The sequence below is a fragment of the Pogoniulus pusillus genome, chromosome 24 (genome assembly GCF_015220805.1).
Source record: "Pogoniulus pusillus isolate bPogPus1 chromosome 24, bPogPus1.pri, whole genome shotgun sequence".
In the NCBI taxonomy this organism is placed as follows: domain Eukaryota; kingdom Metazoa; phylum Chordata; class Aves; order Piciformes; family Lybiidae; genus Pogoniulus; species Pogoniulus pusillus.
The window spans coordinates 2193394-2215471 of record NC_087287.1 but is presented as its reverse complement, the minus strand read 5'-3'; the positions used below and the strand labels follow the sequence as shown (position 1 = coordinate 2215471).

Genomic DNA, 22078 nt, shown 5'->3' with positions numbered 1-22078 from the left:
TACTGATGCTGGACTCAATTTCCTGCTCCAGATCATCAGTAACAATATTGAACAGGACTGTGCCCAGCACTGATCCCTGGGGCACACCACTTGTGACAGCTGCCAGCTGGATGTGGCACCATTCACCACCACTCTCTGGGCCCAGCCTTCCAGCCAGTTCTTGACCCATATCAGAGTGAATCTGTCCAAGCCAGGAACTGCCAGCTTGGGCAGGAGCTTGCTGTGGCAGTCGGTGTCAAAGGCTTTGATGAAGTCCAGGTAGACTACATGCACAGCAAAGGCTGTGAAAGCAAAAGGCTAGAGCCTGGGGGAGTCAGGAAGGTCCAACTGGATGTGGCACTAAGCACTTCTAAATCCTAAATAACGATTCTATAAAGAGTCTTCTCATCCTCTAGCTGAAAGCATACAAAACCTTAAAACAAACCAAAGCAATACAAATAAAGGCAGCAGAAGCCTCTGCCATAAAACAGACTCTGCAGCTCATCAGTCACACTCTTCACTTCCTGCTAACCAGCATCAGCAGTCAGTGTAAATCCATCAGCCAAACCATGTTACAGGGCAGCAAATAAAAATTACTTTCTCCAGAAACCAAACAGCTCCTCATGATTTCCTCCTGCTCTGTCTTTTAAGGAGAGCAGGACTGAAAGCGCTCGGGACGTTAAGGCTATTCTTACACACTAAAATGGTGAGCATAACAACATCAAAATTCTCTCACAAAGCTTTATTTGAATCACTCAGTCAAAAGAGAGGTGAGGAGAAAAAAAATCAGCCTTTCAGAATTATACACAGTCTGTGGCAAGGAGGAAAAACAGCTAAAGGGAACAATAAAACACCTTTAGGACACTCTGTGTGTGTGTGTGTGTTAGATTTGTCCCTGGGCTATAAAAAATGTAGCAGCTATGCTGTAAGGACAAGGAGTGATGCTCAAGAAACAGACTTTGTTCCAGAAGGCTTCTTTGTGGAGTTTTAAAAGTAACTAACATTTCTGGTAACCTGAGAAGAGAGCAGGGAGTAGCCACAGAGTTTAAGCAAACTTTTCTGTTGAACATCCAGATGAGGATGAAAATGGAGGTATGCTGCAGGTAAGACTCAGGGCTGGAGTCTGCACACAGCTCTAAGGAGGTCTGGTTTGCATTCAACTACATACAATCACAGAAATTAAGCTGTGATTGCACAGCAGAGTTCTTCCATGCTGCACCTGCCTTGCCTTACACAATCATTCAGCACAAATCTAGAAAGGGGCTTTTAGCACTACATCAGTTTTTGCTATAAACAAACAAATCAGACTTGATGGGAGGAAAATGTTAAATAAAGGCCTTTTCTTTGCAGTCTTTACTCTCCTACCCCTTTACAAGCAACAACGCCTATGTAGGATGCCCACCTGCTGTGTACACAACAGGACTGAACTCTCTCCTCTGCTGCCTCACAATTTCCACCACCGTAAACACCACAGATTTATTTCTTCCTCACAGACCCCATTTTATTTTAGGCACTTATCTGTTATTGTGGCAGATATTACAGAGATCCCTGAAGAGGACACAGTCTCATACCCCAGCATCATGAAATCTCCGCTTCTCTCTGCAGCTTTTTCCTTCTGCTGATCCCCCACACTCATCCTTTCATTAAATGGAAAATCCTTTGCAGCAGCTGGAAAAGCACAGCTGCAAACCTCTTACCCTTGCCCAATTCAGCAAAGATAGTCTCTAATTCTACAGAACATGAAATTCAGGAGCTCCACAACTTGATGCTAAAGAAAGCACAAACTGGTAGGAGAGTGAAGCCAGCGGTCGCTAGCGTGCGCTGATTACCTTTGCACACAATTAGTGTTCTCACTTAACATAATTAGTAAACACAAATCACCCTGCTGATTAGCTAAAGGTCTAGCTAAAGCAGAGCTGAGAGCAGCAGTCTGAAAGCACCATGTAGAGGAATTCATAGCAAGGGACAGTACAATTCACAGAATCACAGAATGGCTTGGAAGGGAACTCCAAAGGTCATCCAGTCCAACTCCCCTGCAGTCAGCAGAGACATCCTCCACTAGAGCAGGTTCCTCACAGCCCCAGAGATGGAGCCTCAGCTACCTCCTTGGAAAAGCTGTTCCAGCACCCCAAAGTCCTTCTCTGCAGGGCTGCTCTCAGTTTCCCATGTAAGGGAATTCATAGGAAGTACAACTCACAGGCCCACAGGATGTCAGGGCTTGGAAGGGACCCAAAGAGATCATTGAGTCCAACCCCTCTGCCAGAGCAGGACCACATAATCTAGCTCAGGTCACACAGGAACACATCCAGACAGGTCTTGAGAGTCTCTAGGGAAGGATACTCCCTGGGGAGCCTGTGCCAGTGCTCTGGGACCCTTACAGGAAAGAAGTTCCCTCTTGTGTTGAGCTGGAACCTCCTGTGCTGCAGCTTCCATCCATTGCTCCTTGTCCTATCCCAGGGAGCAGTGAGCAGAGCCTGTCCCCCCCCTCCTGACCCCCAGCCCTCAGATATTTATAGACATTCATTAAAGCCCCTCTCAGTCTTCTCTTCTCCAGACTAAACAGCCCCAAGTCCCTCAGCCTCTCCTCATCAGGCAGTGCTCCAGTCCCCTCATCATCCTTGCAGCCCTCCGCTGGACTCTCTAGAGCAGATCTCTGTCCCTCTTCAACTGGGGAGCCCTAAACTGAAGGCAGTACTCAAGATGAAGTCTCACCAGGGCGGAGTAGAGTGGGAGGAGGACCTGCTTCATTTGCTGCTAGAGCCCATCACATAAGCATGCCCACTCCTGCTAGTTTAGAAACAACCAAACCAGTTTGGGGATGACTATCTACAAAGAGTACCTAGCAGGAGCAATAATACAGAAGTGAATCATTACAGAAGTTATCTTTCATCAGCTCTGACGCTTTCAGCTTTCTAATGCTTTTTAAGTGATGAAGATGTTTTCAGTGGTGCACTACATCAAACCAGGCCATCTGTTAAGAAGTATCATTAAGACAGCAAGCCCTCTGAGGGACAAAGGAACAACATTTGCTGAGAGCTTAAGTAGTCACAGATGTTTCCAGAAGCTGTTTTAAAAAATTCATGTGTATATTCTTAGACCATTGAATGGGTTGGGTTGGAAGGGACCTTTAAGATCATCTAGTTCCTGTGTAACCATATGCATATGCTTGCAGGAGTTCAAGGGCTCAGCCAATGTTTAACCATGTGTATCTATTAGTATTTATTGTCGCTCCGATGCCATCTACACTGACACTGGAGGAGTTTAGGTCTCAGTAACTAACTAAGCCTGGAAATGTCCAAGGATCATTTAGTACACCTTTGAAATCTGAGGGCTGAGAGTGAGGAGGAAGTTCTTCAGCATGAGAGTGGTGAGACCCTGCAATGGGTTGCCCAGGGAGGTGACTGAGACCCCATCCCTGGAGGTGTTTAAGGCCAGGCTGGATGAGGCTCTGGCCAGCCTGACCTAGTCCCAATCCCCCATGGTAGAGGGGTTGGAACTAGATGATCCTTGTGGTGCCCTCCAACCCTGGCTGATTCTATGACACACAAATCTTGCTCTGGAAAAACAGGCTCTGCCTGAGCTCAGGACCAAGGGAGCGGTGTGGAACAGAGGTCCAGCACAGACACAGAGAGGGAATGGTTATTCTAACACCTTTTACCCAACAGCTCACTGATTCAAGGCACTTTAAGAGGAAAGCTTGCTCAAGCTCAGCTTGCTCAGCTGCCTTTTCCACATTTTCCTCATTGGAGGATATCTTTCTCAACTAAGATCTTTAGCTATGGCTTCTTGTCTGGTTCAGCATGCAACCAGGGCTCACCAGAGCTGAAATGTAACAAGCAAGAGGATCCTGCATCTGAGCATCCCACCACAAAGGGAGAAATATTGGCTTCTGGGCTTCAGGGTTATTACTTCACTTCTGTTCTGTAATTGTTCAGCTTAACTCATAAAAGACTCTTGAAAGAGTTGAGCTCCAAATCAGGCTCCATATATTGGACTCCTAGCATTATTATTGTGATTTTAAAAGGGGGAGTTTTAGATCCATTTCCAAACCACTGTGTGTTCAGAGCAGTTCAAAGTTTAAGCTACATATATTCTTAAAGAGACACTTCCTCCCCCAACTCTTTTCTCCCTTTCCCTTTCCAATTCACAGCAATTACAGCTTTTTATCTGGGTTTTAACTGGCAGAGAGGAGATCTAAACAGGATGTTAGGAAGAAGTCCTAACAGTGAGGGTAGTGAGACACTGGCACAGGCTGCCCAGGGAGGTTGTGGATGACAGAATCACGGAATGTGATCTTTGACACAGATCACATTCTGGTATTCTGTCACCCACAACCTCCCTGGAGATGTTCAAGGTCAGGTTGGATGAGGCCTTAAGTGACCTGTTCTAGTGGGAGGTGTCCCTGCCTATGGCAGGGGCTTGGAATTAGGTGATTTTTGAGGTCCCTTGCAATCTAAATCCATGCAATCTAAACCCATGCAAAGGACTTTTACAGCCTGGTTTGCCATGAAGGCTGCTTATAGACTCAGGTTTATAGAAGTACCTTAATATCTCACTACAAAGGAATGACTCCTTCCAGAGCTTCCCACTCCTCTCAAATCACCAGATTCTATTCCTTCCAATCATGCAGAGTCTGTGACTTACCTCTGCAAACACTGCAGCACTGGTTCTCTGGAAGAACGTGATCCTTCTCCGAGCAGTTCAGTGGTGGACAAGTCTCTGTCACCTTTACCAGAACTCCATTCTGAAAACAAAGAGCAGCATTTTAAAATGGCATTGATGAAAACATCTGCAAAAGGCAAAGGACCACACCATTCTCAACTTACAGCTCTGGTAACCTCTGACAAAAATATTGGTGACCTGCAGGCAGCAAGTGACATTCGTTCTTTATGCTGTAGCATCAAAACTAATCTACCTGATTATTGACAGGAAGGGAGGGAAGGATACCAAAAGATGACAAAATTTCATGTTAAAGCATCATTCCCACAGTCTGAGGAATGGGATACTTGGTTCTGAACAGAGGCTACTGAAAATGCCTGTGCCTATCCTGTGAAGAAATTGCCCTATAGAGGCACTAGGCAGAAGCTTGCTTTCATACCTACAAGACACTGCCATGCCATGTCAAAAGCCTAGCTCAGGGGTCACAACCAGCACAGATAAAACTCTCTGCCACACACATTCAGCTACATCACTTCAGGCTCCAGAATTAGCTCTCACAGCAGCAAGCTGCCCTACAGACTCATGAGCACTGAAATGCCTCCTGAGTCCGTCAGGTGCAAATGCTGCACAAGGTGCCCTGCAGCTAGCAAGGACTCACAAGTGGGAAGTGCAGCAGAGCTAGGGCGTGTAAAACTGACCCTCCTGCACTCACTGCCCTTGACACTGCCACCTTAATGCTAAGCAGGGCCAAATTGTGTCAGTTTTTCTCTCACTTCCCAACTGTCTTCACTGGCAAGTAAGTTTCTGTCGGTTTTGGTAGTGAAAAATTATATTAAGCACTTGGCAGCCTCCAGGTTTGGTTCTGTTGTTGGTTTGTTCCTTAGGAGCAGCTCCCTGCAGCATGGCATAGAGCATCACCACCACAAGCGCCCACAGGAGAACACTGCAGCTAATGGAAGAGTTAGGTTTCCTTCTGATCTCACTTCCCTAAGTGAAAAGGAGGAATCCTCTACGGTTGCCTGTGCAACTGCAGCAGCAAAGGTGAGAAAAGCAGCAGAGCTGCTGAGCCGTCCCTCACTCTCAGGTTATCAACCCACCAGGCGGAACAGCTCCGGCAGAACGCATCACCTGCTCCAGCGCAGACAGCTGCAGCAGAAAGGTTACAGCGTGGCAGCACATGGACAGGGTGCTGACTGAGGGTTAAGTCTGGTCAAAAGATGGCAAGAAAACAAGCACTCTGATGTCAGATCAGTGATCAGGCTGAGGGAGCTGGGGTTGCTCATTCTAGAGAAGAGAAGACTGGGAGAGCCTTAGAGATGCCTTTCAGCACCTGAAGGGATCCTGCAGGAAGGCTGCAGAGGAACTTTTCATCAGGGTGTCTAGAGACAGGACAAGGAGGAAAGGTTTGAAGCTGAGGGAGAACAGGGTTAGGCTGGATCTGAGGAAGAAGCTTTTTAGTACAAGGGTATTGAGACTCTGGAATAGGCTGTACAGGGAGACTGTGGATGCCTCCTCCCTGGGGTATTCAAGACCAAGCTGGATAAGGCATTGAGCAGCTGAGTCTAGAATCACAGAAACATCCAGGATGGAAAAGACCCTCTGGACCCTTCCCCAGCTTTGTTGCCCTCCTCAGGACCCATTCCAGCACCTCCACATCTCTCTTGTATTGCTGTGCCCAAAACTGAACACAACACTGATGAGAGGTGTTCCTGCCCACAGCAGGTTGGAGTGGATAATCTCTAAGGTCCCTTTTGACCTAAGACATTCTATGATGAGTCAAAAAGCTAAATTCCATCCAAGCTTACAGCTTCTTTGGTGAAGCACAACGAGATAAACCCTCCACAGAGAGAGAATTCCATTCATTTAATGACAACAAGATTTTCTTTCCCTAAGCTACACCTTCAGGACAGAGTTTAAACCTTGGGAAAAACACATCTAATGTATTTGCAAATCATTTTTAAAACAATTAAAATGTTTTCATGTTGATTATTCTTTGGGTTAAAATCAATTTGTTACAGACCAGCACAGACCCAATTATAAGAATGATCATCACTGGATTTCAGATTTTATCCACGGAGATAAGCAAGACTTCACACTTCAGAATGACTGCTTCAGGCAGCCTGAGGAAAGCTGCTAACTTTTTATACTCAATTCACACATGCAGCCCCAGAAACTGGGCAGAAATAGATATCAAGAAGACATTCCTCTGGAATAAATAGGTCAAGCTCCAACGGTGACATGCAGCGGACAGAGAATGAGATCTGAAGTCAAACATCTCCAACAAGATAATTAAATTCCTTGTAATTACAAAGGTAAGTACATTGAAAAGATTGGCTGTAAGCCCAATCAGTGACATGCAGTGCAAAATCTCAACCACAAACAGCTCTCCTCACAGAATTAGCTTTGGAGAACAGCAGCAAGATTTCAGATAAGGTTATTGTGGGTTTCTGCTGTTGCTTGGGTTTTTTCCCCTCTTGTTTTAGCTGATATTGATCAGCCTTTCAGGAGAAAGCTCTACATAGCATCCTCATCTGGGCCTCTAGGAACCACATTGGTCCCTATCTTGATGAAATGATTATGGTCAAGCTTCCTGAAAGTCATTGGAGTCCTGTCCACCTTTCTAGCATTTGTATGGCACTCTCTGGCTGCCCACTGCCAGCACTAATGAAGAGGAATTTATTCTTCTGCCCTTTGCTGTCAGACATGCCATCTGGTTATGAAAAGACATCAGGTCCTTCACAGGCACTGGCCCAGAACTCAGCTGATCAGCAAAAGAACTTCCAATCCAGCCTAAGTTGTAGAGCATTTCCCCTGACTTCAGCACACTGGTGAAAGCCACAAAGCAGTACAAGCACTGGGAACACAGAAGGGTGCAGCTGTCTAAAGAGCAAGCAGGGTTGTCTTTTCCAGAGGGACCACAAGAGGCTGGAGAAGTGAGCCAGCAGGAATCCCAAGGAGTTCAACAAGTGCATCATAAACACATTTTCAGAAAATAAAAACCCCAAACCTGCTTCCCAGCCTGATGAAGACAATATTTGATCTCTTTAGATCCTTCAGTAGCATGATTTTTGTTAGATGGGGAAAAAAAACCCCAAAGTCAAAAGTCTCTTGAGCTTGGATCAGTGTTTGTGCAAAGAAGGAAATATTTACCTTCAAATAAAAACTGAATCATGACACTTCAACTTCATCTCTTCTGACATTACTCCATCTACAAATGCATCCTCTTTTACAGACACAAAAGCTACTTCCCAAGACTTTCAAGCCATTTCTATCAGCACTAATATATTAGCACTTGACATGTACCCTCCAGTGTACTCCTTTGGTGATCAAAAGCTTTGCAAACTCAATGCCTGTTTTTCAAATCAGGAAAATTAAACCATATTATATTTTTTATAGTCCTTCCCTAGTACAAAACCTTTTCTTTATTCATGTGACATCCTGTCCACCAGTAAGCCCATGCAGGGTAGAAAACAACGACACCAGCCACAGCTCAACTCATCACCGCTCATCCCTCATCTAGGATGGAGAGTCCATCTACCGGGGGCAGTAAATAAGTAGGTGATTTGTGTACAGCTCTAAGAGGTCATGCTGGAGACACGGAATGAACCTCCTGCCTGGAGACTCACTGACAAATTCCCTCAAATCAGAATGACAAGTTTTGGCAGTGAGGGTCGATGTCTTCTTGAAAGACTGCTGTGGAAATACCTTTTTATTGAGTGGTTTTGAGGCACGGACCCATTTGCTTCAGGTATCACATTTACAGATGCTGTTTCAAACACCTACCAATCAGCCTCCACTGAGATGTAAATAACACATACTGCAATGTTACTGTAATTAGCATCACCATAACTATTCCCTTTAGCAGTAAATAAAATGCAAAAGTTCCTTTTGTCATTATTTTGGTCGTTTCTACAGTGACAGCTATTTGCTGGTCACTGTTTGCTTTTAACCTTCAGGAATGTATTATCAGCCTCATATCTCTAAAGCTCTTATTTGCAGCAGAGTGAATTCCACAGACATCGTTCTGATCACTCTCTGGTGTCACTTCAATGGGAAAATCTTCCTGTTCTCATCTTTTTCACACAGGCAGTTTCTCCCCCAGAGAACCCATTCCACATAGTGTCATAAACAGCAGGCACCTTACTCTGTCCTCAAGGCAGCCACCTTGCCCACGAGTTTGTATTTGCAATGCTGAGTTGCCCTATACAGCTAAACACAGCATTTCTGCATAAGAAGCTGCTCACACAACATCTGCAACCAGTTATTGTCCATTCCCATTAGGCAACATAAAATTGCTACCCTGTACACTGGGCTACAAGCACAACAATAACTGGATCACTGTAATCTCTTCCCAGCGTTGTCCATAATTGTCCTAGCACACTGATCTGCCAATAACATCTGTAAGCCTGCTCTTTACCACCCTCCCCCTCCACAAAGCCAACAAGATGTAAAACCAAAAATACTTCCAAATTACAGGTGAGAGCAAAATGTGCTTTAAAATAGCTCTGTCTTTCTGAAATGCTAAATCATATTTAAAGCACAAACACAACAAATACATCTCTCAGCAGAGCAAGAGCCCTTCTACAATCATCTAAGATTTGCCAATGGAATGGGCTGCCCAGGGAGGTGGTGGAATTGCCATCCCTGGAGGTGTTCAAAAAAAGACTTAGTGCCATGGTCTAGTTGATTGGCCAGGGCTGGGTGCTAGGTTGGACTGGATGAGCTTGGAGGTCTCTTCCAACCTGGTTGATTCTATGACTGCTCTCATCCTAAGGCTGGTCTTGACAAGTGATTTCAGCTACACTTGCACACCATGTAGCAGTCTTATAGTCACTGCCATCCTCTGAATGTTCCTGGCACTTACCAGGGTTCATAAATACTGTCTGGAGTTGTCCAGGTCTTATCAAGTTACCAAGCAAGATCCTAGTCAAGTTCAACACTCAGTAATACACCTCAGTTATTATCAGGGCTACATATAGCTTCAAGAGCACCAAGGATAATCTCGAGTGACTCAAACAAGAGGAGCCAGGTCACTCCGAATTTCAGCACTTTGACTGAACTCAGCAGGCAGGTTAAGATGCTGCTGTCCTTCTCCAGCACTCACGATGGCAGATATGAAAGAAAAGATCCCCTCCCTCCAAGTCATTTCACCCAAGTTTTACCACCCTCTAAGGGTCAGTATTCCTGTCTTGTTTTCACATTTGTGGTTTCCACACAATTGAAGGTCACCTTTTCAAGACAACAGATGTCACATTTGCATGAAGGAAGCCTAAAGAAATGCCCTAACTTGCCCCTGTCACTTTTGAACACCACACAACCATGCACAACCAGAACAAGTTTATGCGGCTGAGACTTACTCGGCACTCCCTGCAGCTCTTGGTTAACACTCGCTGACCTTCTGCTAGCACTCTGCCTCCATAGATACACTTTGCTGCAATTTGAGAGAAGGAGGAAGATTAACAACAACGATAATAATACATCAAACCAATATTTAAATCACAAACAAAGTCAAGACACAACAGAAGAACAAAACTGGTGTTCCCATGTAAAATCTGGACGCCATGCAGAATTTGCTGTGTTTTGCTTTCACTACAAGTCAGTTACAAAGCAGCTAACAACAAATTCATTTGCAGAGCAAGTAGCAAGCAGGTTGTGGCAGCTCCTTTCCTGAAGGTGTTCAAGGCCAAGTCAGATGAAGCCTTGAGTGACGTGTTCTAGTGGGAAGTGTCCCTGCCTACGGTGGAGGGTTGGAACTGAATGATCTTTGAGGTCCTTTCCAACCTAAACCACTCTATGATTCTATGCCCAAACTAAAGAGAAATAATAAGAGCATAAGTCAAAATGCAGTGGATCAAATTCATTAGTATTCAACAGAAAATATTTTCATTAGTGACATTCTGCAGCTCAGCCACAGCGTTGGTGTTACCAGAGGTCTCTGTGCCTCCCTGCAGGACCTGGAGACCCTCATTAGCATGCTGCTCATCAAGGGAATAACATAAGCACAGATTTCAATTAAACTTCCACAGGTTCTGTGGGCACAAAGGTGAACTCCTCAACTTCCTAGAGCACTGCAAAACCAGATTAGATGTAGTGACTGACTGCATGGAGTCAACAAACTGTAAATAACCATTTCAGGGAAAGGTTCCTAAAGCACAGGTGAAAAAAGCAGAATTCCCAGGAGGCTGCAAGCTCCCACTGCACAACTCTGACGTTTTTCATCTAGCTCCACAACCCAACCAACAGACTGGCACATGTGGGCACTTACATGAAGGGAACATCAAATGGCCTAGCTTAGGACTTCTGTCACTATGAAGAAGGTGGTGACCTCCACCAGGGCTACAGTGGCAAAGAGCTCAGGAAGGTCTTACCCAATCCAGCAGAGTCCTTTTGAAACAAGGTACCTACATCCAATTCCAGAAGAGGACAGTAAATCCATTCATTACAACAGAAGCCTTTGGCAATCTTGCACAAATCAAGCACCCATCACAAAGGCACTCCACACTACCAGCAAGATCAATGCTGAACACAAATAACTTCGTGTGGTGGGGTCTCAGCTCTCTGCCTGACCTGTCTGACCTCTGACACTGAGCAGAGAACTAAACCATACCATCCTGTGTTGTGACTGAGCAAAGCTTTCCAAGTTTGCTGAGTCAGGACACATGCACAGCGAAAGCAGAAGTGTTCCAAGCACTCAGCTCCCAAGAAATGGCACAGAGTATCCAGCAACTGTTTTACCTCAAATTCCCTCCTGATCACTAAGGTGAGGGATCCAAGCATTTACAGCTGTAGGTGTGTAACTCTCAGAGGTGACAGCAATGGAAGCATTCCACAGCAGTTTGGCCACAGCTCATTTGATTCCCAAATTTCAACTAGAAATGACTGCTGGATCAATTTCCACAAACTTTCAGATACATATTTGCTTCTAAGCACTTGAGGCTTGCCCTTGAAAATGCTCATCTCTTTAAAAAGAGCAACATTTTCACCAGAACTCCTCACTTTTCATCAACAATGCTTTCTCCTTTTGGCATCCCAGTTTTCTTCAGCCCTCTAAAGCTGCCCCAGTTTTTATGCCCAAGTTGTTGTGATCCCACTTGTGAAGAAAACTCCAGCTCAGGAAGCTCTGTTTCAATTCAAAATCCCAGCATCCAGTTTCTGAAGAAGATGACTGAGAAGATTTTTCTTTCTGCCTGTTACTCCTTCTAGCAACAGAAGGGACAGAGCAGAAAGCAAGTTAATGCACAACTCCCAAAGAAATGATGAGATTTTAAACAAAATTACAGGCTTTTGTCAAATATTAGCTGAAAGGCTAACAGGAGATGGCAGGGATCAAAACAGAACCGCCTCATTTCTAAACCCCTTGACATCTCAGGCATTAGAGCTACTTTGTTCGTTAACCCTCAGCTAAGACAGGAAGCTGTTCAATAATCCAGCCATTCAGTAATCCCTTGAGACAGCAAATTACAACTGATGATTCTATCAGAGCTAAATAGGAAAAGGAGGGAGAAATTAACACCTGCAGTGCAGCTCTTCGGAAAGCCTCAGCAATTACTGCTATCTACCCAGGAGTGACTGCCTGTGGCCCTAGCACATCATCCTGTCAAGGAGCTGGCATTTACAATCAATTTCAATCAACTTCCATACATCTCTTCCCATTGACTGACGTGCTGAGCTCTTGTCAGAATAACGAGTCAAGTTTGTGCCAATCACTGACAAAAGGCAACTTTCATTGTTCATCTTCCCATTACAAAGAACAGGAAGACAATTTACTCCCGGGGACATAGGTTGAATCTACAATTCTGTGCTTTGCAACTCCTTTGTGCCGGCTGCTGACCACTGTGTGTGCATGTACGGCAGCAAAGCAGCACCAAGAGAAGCATCCAGTCCCGTGAAAGAACTTTCTAGGCTCACAGCATTACAAATAAAAACATTCTGAGATGAAAAAGCACAGGCAAATAAGGCCACTTTGCCATCCTTTTACAGAAGAAGGGGGAATGGCCTCAAGCTGAGGCTGGGCAGGTTTAGACTGGACATTAGGAAAAAGTTTTTCATGGAGAGAGTGGTCAGGGACTGGAATGAGCTGCCCAGGGAGGTGGTGGTAGAGTCACCCAGCCTGCATGTGTTTAAGGGTGGTTTGGATGTGGTGCTTAGAGCTGTGGTTTAAGGTGAATCTTGTAGAGCAGGGTTCTAGGTTGGACTTGGTGACCCTGAGGGGCTTTGCCAACCTGCATGGCTCTGTGATTTCAGTGAGCAGGATCCTTGTGCCAACAGACAGCTGAGAACAATGAGTAAACAAGAGCAAGTACAAGACCACAGTTACAGAAGATTTGTGCATGGGACTACTGAATTCATGGACTGAAAAAAGGTAACAGGATGTGGGAAAAAGAAAAACCAGGAAATATATTACTTTCCTGTTGAACCTTACAATGATTCCATATGCCTGTCTTCATGAATTACTGAGAAAATCGTGCATGAAGTTCCCAAATCTCCAAGATTTGGAGACTTGGGGGATGGGGAGGGAGATAATTTATGCTTTTGAAAGTAAGCCTGGCACCAGGAATCAACTAAACTTTCTGTGCAGAAGCTGTCCTTGTTCCTGGCATTACTACTATGGCCCCTAAGAATGTTACTCTTTGCTCCCAGAAGGATCTGGAAGCTGAAAATTATCCCAAATTTGATTTTTTTTTCTCCTCATGAATTTATTTCAGATTTCATTACACTAAACTATCACTCCATGCACAGTGATATTAACCATGGGTCTGAAATTCTAATATAGATATGTAAAAATAAAGACCAGCTCAGTTCATTACTCATCTCTACAGAAAGTTCAGACCACAGGTTTGATGCTCCAACATCAACAGGAGATAGAAGCTGAAGCCAAGTAAGGCTTCCCAGCCCCAAGCAAGTGGATGAGTAATTAATTTTATGCTCACTTGTTCATTTCTTAGCAATTGTTTATTTTCTTCTAAAATCAAGCTTGCTACCTTGACTCCTGTTACCTGAATTAGCAGCACCCAGGCAAGCCAAGTGTAACTCTGCTTAAAGAGGGTGAAACAAAAAGGTCCATCTGGTGTACTCACCCTTGCAGATTTTGCAGCACTGACTTTCCACATGCACTGGGAGAGCATCAGGAGGACAATCAACAGGGGGACAGGACATCCTTCGGCACTCCACAACTCCACTCTAGGCAAAGGATTCAAGGCAGGACTCAGCTATGAGTGCTATGATCAGTGAATGTTTCATACAACACACAGAAGACCAAAACCTGTTTGACAGCATTGTGGATTGCAAGACCACCCTTGGGTAAGAAGTTTAATCCTACCCAACTACAAACTTGAATCAAAGTGCACCTGCAGTACTGTGTCCAGTTCTGGGCCCCTCACTTCAAGAGGGCCTTAGAATTCCATGGGAGAGTCCAGCACAGAACCACAAAGATGCCGAAGGGAATGGAACAGCTTTGTTAGGAGGAGAGCCTGAGGGAGCTGGGGCTGTGCTGCTTGGAGGAGACTGAGAGGTGACCTCACCAATATTTGTCAATATGTGCAGGGTGAGTTCCAGGAGGCTGGGGCCAGGCTCTGCTGGGTGATGCCAGTGACAGCACAAGGGGCAGTGGGTGGAAGCTGAGCCATAGGAAGTTCCATGGAAACATGAGGAGGATTTTTTTCCCTGTGAGGGTGACAGAGCCCTGGAACAGGCTGCCCAGGTTGGTTGTGGAGTCTTCCTCTCTGGAGATATTCAAAACCCACCTGGAGGAGTTCCTGTGTGATCTGCTCTAGGTGATCCTGCTCTGGCAGCAGGGGTGGACTGGATGTGCTTTTGGGGTCCCTTCCAGCCCCTGACATTCTGTGAGTCTGTGACTCTGTGAGCCACTCCATTTTGGTACATACTACTGGGGTTCCCCCACTTTCCCTGAGCAAAGCCCATCAAGTGGAAAGCATAAGCCCACCTTTAGCAGAACATGAGCACCACTTTCCGTAGGCTATGCCAATCATCCCTGAGATTTTTCACAATCAGTTTTCTATTTTCTTGAGCAAACAAAGACTCTCTTCAGATATTTATCAAATCATTTCAGCAGGACAAGATTTACATACTAATTCTCTTCTGTTCCTTGGCTTTTCAGAGTGATAAACACCGAAAATCCAATCTGCACATTGCTGCCGTGCAAGATGCAAGTAAGCATCTATGAATACTATTTAAGATAAGGCTGCCTTTTGGAAGAAGCCACTGCAGCCAAAACAGCTCCAATCCAAACACAAGCAATGCCACACTCTCACCCCAAACCCACAAAGTTCTCAGAGCTATAATTAGAACAAATAAGGAAGTGTTCTGGAGGGAACACAGGTTTTATTCATGAAGCCTGCACATAGGCAGTGACATAGCAGTGACATAGCATCTCCCTCCACGTTGGTGGTGCTTGCACTGGATGCATATGAAAACCATGCCTCTCAGAGTTCACCTTATGCATTCAAGCACCTTTCCCACACTTTAATTAGGTCCCATTCCTTAAAGTCTTTAGAAAGTCTTACTTTGCATGTGCAGTTCCTGCAGTGATCATCTTCAACCCATGAGTCTTTGTCTCTATAGATCAATCCATTTACTTGACAAGTCTTCTCACAGTGACAGTCCTCCAGTTGACTCAGCCTTGTTTCTGCATAATTTAACTAGAAATGAAAGTAACTTGATGAGATTTCTGCAATTCACACAATCAGATACATGCATCTTTAAAAAGGCAAACAGGAGAATCCAGTTTACTTGTTTGTAGCTGAGCCGAGTACGAGACAACCTGAGGAAACCAGGATGGCACAGGTCCTGTCAATCATAGAATCAGTCAGGGTTGGAAGGGACCACAAGGATCAGCCAGTTCCAACCCCCCTGCCATGCCCAGGGACACCCTACCCTAGAGCAGGCTGCCCACAGCCTCAGCCAGCCTGGCCTCAAACACCTCCAGGGATGGAGCCTCAACCACCTCCCTGGGCAACCCAGTCCAGCCTCTCACCACTCTCCTGCTCAACAACTTCCTCCTCATCTCCAGCCTCACCTTCCCCACCTCCAGCTTTGCTCCATTCCCCTCAGTCCTGGCACTCCCTAAGAGACTAAAAAGTCCCTCCCCAGCTTTTTTGTAGCCCCCTTCAGATGCTGGAAGGCCACAAGAAGGTCCCCTGGGAGCCTCCTCTGCTCCAGCCTGCACAGCCCCAACTCTTTCAGTCTGTGCTCACAGCAGAGCTGCTGCAGCCCTCTGAGCATCCTCCTGGCCCTGCTCTGGACATGCTGCAGCATCTCCACATCCCTCTTGACATAAGGGCTCTGGAACTGGATGCAGTACTCCAGGCGAGGTCTCAGCAGAGCAGAGTAGTTAGTATGAACTAAGCCTGCTCCTTGGACTGATGGAGTTGAGGCCCCACTCCTGGAAATACTCAAGACGACGCCCAGGAGGCCTCCAGGCAAACTCATCCAGCTGAGGATTCCCCTGATGACTGCAGGGGGCTGGACTCAGTCTTTGGAGAACCCTTCCAACCCAGACCTATCCATGCTAACTGACATCACTTCATGACTCATGCAGTTGTACTGTAATAAACCCCACTAAGATCCCCTCAGGACTGTCCAGGCACAAGGCCAAGTGTAAGGTCCTGCACCTGGGTGGGTGCAATCCCAAGCACAGCTCCAGGCTGGGTGGGGAATGGCTGAGAGCAGCTCTGAGGAAAAGGACCTGGGGGTTTGGAGTGATGAAAAGCTCAACAGGAGCCTGCAGTGTGAGTGCAGCCCAGACACAACCCTGTGCTGGGCTGCAGCAAGAGCAGTGTGGGCAGCAGGGCAAGGGAGGGGATTCTGCCCCTTGGCTCTGCTCTCCTCAGACCTGCTGTGCTTCCTGATGAGACACCATGCAGCAAGAGGGGACAATGCTCACTCACATGGCAGCCAAAAAGGACAAGGCTTCCTCCATCAGCCTCCCCTAAGCCATATCCCAGACCTGCCCTTCCTTCAAACACCATCTTACATCCTCCAGAGAGGATCCACCCCACCTGTGCACACGTTGGACCCAGTGCCATCATCTCTGGCCACCAATCATCAACTTTCCCATGTACTAATACTAAAAATAAATAAATACAAATGCAGACTTAATGCTCAGCAGTAAATATGTGCATTCTTCAGGCCCCTGAGCTGTCACTGCTCTAAAACTTAGCCTGCTGCCATCTGGATCAGAGTTTTTCACGGTCCTTTAACTCACATTTGTCCTATGCATTTAAGCCATCACACTGAAGCCACTGCAAATAACAAGGCTGCCTAAATCTGGCACAAGACAAGATGAATGCATGCTGCACTCTGCTATAAATATGATGCTATTACCCTACATTATAAGTTGCTACATGTTAATAGTAGCAAACTGTATTCCAAAGAGGAATGCAGAGTGCTACAGTATTTTTTTGCATAATGCCCTATACCTGAATTTCATATAACTCCACTCTCTAAAATCCATTCACTTTAAAGGCAAGTATTTGAATATGTCCTTTTTCATTCCTGCCAGTGAAAGAGCACATTATTTAGGGGGAAGAAAGAAAATAAATACTAGGCCAATTTCTGTGCTGTTTGGGTTTTTTTTTCCCTGCAATCCTCATGAGAGAAAGCCCTGAATAAAAGCTCCTTATTTCTTAAGTTGTTATTCTCAGATAACAGGGGCCTGATACTCATCTCCCCCAGACTCAGCATGGTTTGGTGACTTGAAAATGTTTTTTTTTCCCCCCACATTTTAGAGGCCAAACTATCCTCTTATTGAGCTGCTGGTTTTCAGCAGAAAGCCTTTTCAGGTCACTATATTTAGTCACCGTAAATACAGTACATAAAACATACTCAGTTTAGTCAAGAAGGTGATTGATGGGCTTGTCTTACACTCCTGTTTTATTTACATATCTTGGTTTTGTTTGTTTAATTAACATTCCCATATAAATGAGCTACATAGATTTTAGACTTTGGAAACACTCAAATTTGGAAGTGGTTCTTGATATTGTGCTTTGTCTCACCTAGAAGAAATTACTCCCTAGAAAGAGAAGGAATTCCTAAGAGAAGAAACACCTTCAGTGCAGTAACTTCTGTCATTCACATGCTAGCCCATGTAACAAGCACATCTGAATAGAAAAGGCCACTCTGGTGTGGGCCCCATATTTTATCCCCCCCCCACAATAATTACATTCCACTCAAAGAAATGCAGGAGATGCTCAGATTGACTGCAGTCGAGTGCCAAAGTCACATGAATTACTTTAGCCATTGTATTTAGAGAGGAGCTAACAGCATTCCAGGGTGGCAGTTGGGAATGCTGCCATATTACATGATCCTCTTCTGCTGCAGCAGATTAACAGTTTAGACAGATTTCTAACACTCTGCTCTATGGTGTTTCTCAACCTAAGGACACAGCATTAAATCAATTAAACATGTATGCTGGGAAGATTCACAATTAATTCAAATGATAGCAAAAATGCAAAGCCTTCTAAGAGCACCTCGGAAGGCTATGTCTTTACAAGACACAGGTAGGAAGAGGACAGGATGGCACTTATCTTGTTAGAGGCCAGGATCAAATGCACCTGTATGTAGCACTCCATGGCAATCTGCTGTAGACAGCGCTCTGCTGGGCCCCTTATACATCCCCCACACCAGTGCTAGACTCAAGGGATCCTAAGGCAAAGCCCAAACAAGAGGCTCCTGCCTCCTTCTGCCTACAAACTGCATAATTTGTGCTGATACTGGACTCACTGGAGCCTGAAGCCACTGTCTGATGTTTTCTTCCCAGGCAAGTCTTGGTCTGAGTCTTCACAGTTTTATGTTTAGCTATCAACTGCACGTACACACTCATTGCAAACAACATCCACTGCTCTACTCAGTGCAGCAATATAGCTGTAACCAAACACAACCTGAGGAAGACGCTGAAATCCCAGATAAAGCAGAGCCTAAAAGCAAAAACAGGACACCCTGCTTGGCAGGGGGGTTGGACTCGATCATCTCTGAAGCTCCCTTCCAACCTCTAACGTTCTGTGATTCCTTGACACCACACCACAGGAACCACTTTTGCAAAGCATCTTGTTCACAGCTCCACAACTCTTGGTGTTAAGACAGAGCTGGGGTTCACTGCCTGGCTACATTAGCATGCCATTCTCTGACACTCTCCCTGCTAAACAGGATCTCTGCACAGCCCTCCTAAGCCTTGCCATACATTATCCCCATTTGATACACATTAATACCAATTTTGGCTATTGTGGCTAGGATGGAAAAGGCAGAGACAAACCCTAATGCTTCCCTCGAGTCTCTCCATTTTTAACCTGCACTCGTCCACCAAATTAACTTCCTTTCCTGCTGCATGCATTTTTCCTGGACAAGAGCATTCCTCTAACAGCTGCAGCCAAACAGGCAGTGCACTGCTGTAACAGAAAAGAAACGAGCAAGGAAAGATTATCCCAGCACTGCTTCATGGAAGCACAGAGTCTCTGCAGCACAAATACTGTGTTATTTGCTTCCCCTCATAAAGTACTTGCAAGCAAAAATATAATTAACAGCAGAGAAAGCAAAGTTACTCAGTACAGTGCATAATTGGGACTCGCTCATACCACCAGCAGGGCTCAAAATAATTGCCTCTCTTTCACAGAGCAAGCAACAAACTGAACTAAAAGCTTCACATTTTGCATGCGGAGTCGGTCTGCCCACAGCTCGTCAGCTGAGTGAGTGGACTGTGGGAACAACGGGCACACTCCAAAAGCAGAGCTTCCTCTTCCCTATTAGGAAGGAAAAGAACACCCAAAGGCAGCACAGGAGCAGTGTAAGGCTTTTATACTAGCAGAGTCACTATGCAAATCTTCCTTTCGAAACTCCTGCTCAGTAACTACACTGAGATTGAAGGCACCTACAGGTTGGTAGCAGTTACACTTCAATCTGTAAGTAATTAGCACCTAAGTGCTGTTCCAGATGAGACAATTAATTGTCTTTTACCACAAACCAGATGGTTCACCAATGTGAACCTCAAAAAGTGCTCACAGATTGCCTTTTAACATACAACAGGGATTCAGTCACCTCTAAGACATCCTTACCCCAGAACTTCACCGCAGTGTTGGTGAGCACACTGTGGAGATGTGTGGGAGCAGAACCCAGAGAAAATCCCAAAAATCCCACTAGGGCATTTCAGCTCCCAGAAAGAAGGCCACACCATTCCTGAAAACTTCTCAGGACTTCCCATAGGCAAACACACATCCTCTGACAGCATCACATGGCGAGGAAGTTGTTGAAGGATTTCACTCCTTTGCTTCTGCACTTCTCCCTCAGCACGAGGAGGGAAATCATGCTAAGGCTTCTTAGACAAACATCAGACCCTGGGCATTTTGTCACTACCTTGCCAGTAACAAAGGCAGACAAGAGAATCTGCATAAGGCTCGAGTCACATCCATGAAGCTGTACCCATAAGTCCACTGCAGAGATGGCTACTGGCAGATGGAGGGGAAAAATGGCCCTACCATGAAAATACTCCCATGATGGTCTTAGCACAGAAAGAAATGGACAACCAACAAAGAAGCTTAGGTACCTACTTTTGCAGTCATCTTTGCCAGGAGTTCTTGCAAATCCATGATTCCTTGCACCAGACTTAAGAAATCACTGCAGGTTGGGCACGCTCAATAAAGGAACAGGAAAAGACATAGGGAGGGAGAGAAGGAAAGACACAACAACCCATAAATAAGCCACAGTATATCAGATTTGATTTGTCTGAACCTAAAATGCTCTCTGTTTGCACAGAATTACTGCCTTCTGGAAGTCAGCACATGCAAAAACAACAAGCCTGGAAAGAGTCTTTTTAAAACAAAGTCATTTTTATGGGGAGGGATCTAAAAGAGAGGATAAAGAAATTGCTACTTACTGCGATTCAGGTTAGGGCACTGCGTTATGTAGCCATTAGGGATAAAGATGACTTTCACATCTTGGATGACACCCTTGGCAAAAGAAGAGAAATCAGGTAACACAGAGTGCAAGCTCTCACTCAGATCCCACTGTGCTGCTTCACAGGTCGCTTCTGAAGCGGGTACAAAACCTGACCTGCTCGCTCTTGGCAGGAGGAAAGCTGCATCTGGCCAGAACAGGACTCTTCCTATCTCCCTGTCTGTCTGTTTGGATATTCATTTTCATAAAGCAGAGAAATAATACTGCTTTGTCTTTTGCAATCACCAAAGATAAGCTGCTTAAGCATCTGAAAGTGGTGAAAGGCAGGGAAATAATATCCATTACTCAAGCCTATGACACACTTTTGCGAAGACCAGAAGCAAGCACAGCAATGCTCTTTAGTGATTTAGCCAAAGCAGGCTGGGAAATGAAACCTTCTGAACAGAGAAGCACATAGTGCAAGAGCTAAGTAAGAGCCTGCACTTGAGTTGTTTGGTTTAGTTGAGCCTACTGGCTTTGTATCTCAACAGGCAGCTTGTCTAATCGTGCCATCAGTTTGAATTAAATCCTCTCTCTAGCCCTGACAGATGGAAAGATCCCCTGTGCAGGACTGGCAGAAATGAGGACTCTGAGGTCAGAGCCAGCTTGTGCAGGTTGTATGAGGCCAAGAAATCACTCCAGGCGGGACAGAAGAGAGGAAGGACCAAAGGTCCAGCGCCAGCTGCATCTCCTGTTGTCCCTGTCTTGCAAGGATATCCATGCCAGGAGCAGCAGATATGAAAGTCTGCCCAACATCCCTGCACACCTGTGTTCTGTAGAACCCTAAGAACCTTCAAACAGCCTAGAAAACACTGAAGCCTTAAAGCTCAGTACAGACTCTTGCTCCATCACTGACTGTGTCACACATTTGCTCCGCATGATCCACTAGTTTTAATAAAGCCATGGTCACTAAGGGTGAGGAGCAAAGGAAAGCAAGGGACTTCCAGTGCCACTCTTCACACCTGCCCTGGCTGTTAATCAGATGTTGTGACACGGCTCTGTCTGCTCCTAGACACAGAGGATTTCTTTAACCTGAAAGGAAATTTATAATCACAGCAGTTATTACCTAATTAAACTCCTGATTTGTCAGGCTGTGCTTTGCTTTTCGACCCAATTGCAACCGAGTGAGTTCTGCAGACTTAGGACACAGTCCCTCGCTCAAAGAGCTGAACTTCATCCATAAATAAAACATAATCCTGAGATAGCCCCTGCAGCCTGGCAAGCACAGCAGCATTTAACATTTATGTGTTCATTCTCTAAAACAGCAGAAGGCAATCAGCGTGGCAAGCCTGGCTGCCTGCTTACTGCTTCGTGATCAAACATTAACCCAAAATATTAATAGACATAACCAGATCACACAGTCTTTCTTGCAGTATATACATTTATTAACCTTTTCATCTAGCAGAATAATGAAACCATCACAATAACAAGAAGCACTACTGTCACTGGAAATGGAACCTCCTGAAAGCCTTTTACATACTTTCTGCCAGCAGCGAGA

General features: G+C 45.4%; 1 protein-coding gene across 8 annotated transcripts in view; it reads right to left on the bottom strand.

The window, feature by feature from the left end:
• NELL1 (neural EGFL like 1) overlaps window positions 1–22078 on the bottom strand; it is a 322104-nt gene that overhangs the window by 237225 nt on the left and 62801 nt on the right. For all 8 annotated transcript variants that reach the window (XM_064163058.1, XM_064163057.1, XM_064163059.1 and 5 more), the window contains exons 6-11: window positions 20522–20594; window positions 20196–20278; window positions 15162–15296; window positions 13716–13818; window positions 9996–10069; window positions 4624–4723 (exon numbers count right to left, since the gene is read on the bottom strand). In XM_064163058.1, the coding sequence (XP_064019128.1) occupies window positions 4624–4723; window positions 9996–10069; window positions 13716–13818; window positions 15162–15296; window positions 20196–20278; window positions 20522–20594 (568 nt within the window). The remainder of the gene's footprint in view (window positions 1–4623; window positions 4724–9995; window positions 10070–13715; window positions 13819–15161; window positions 15297–20195; window positions 20279–20521; window positions 20595–22078) is intronic.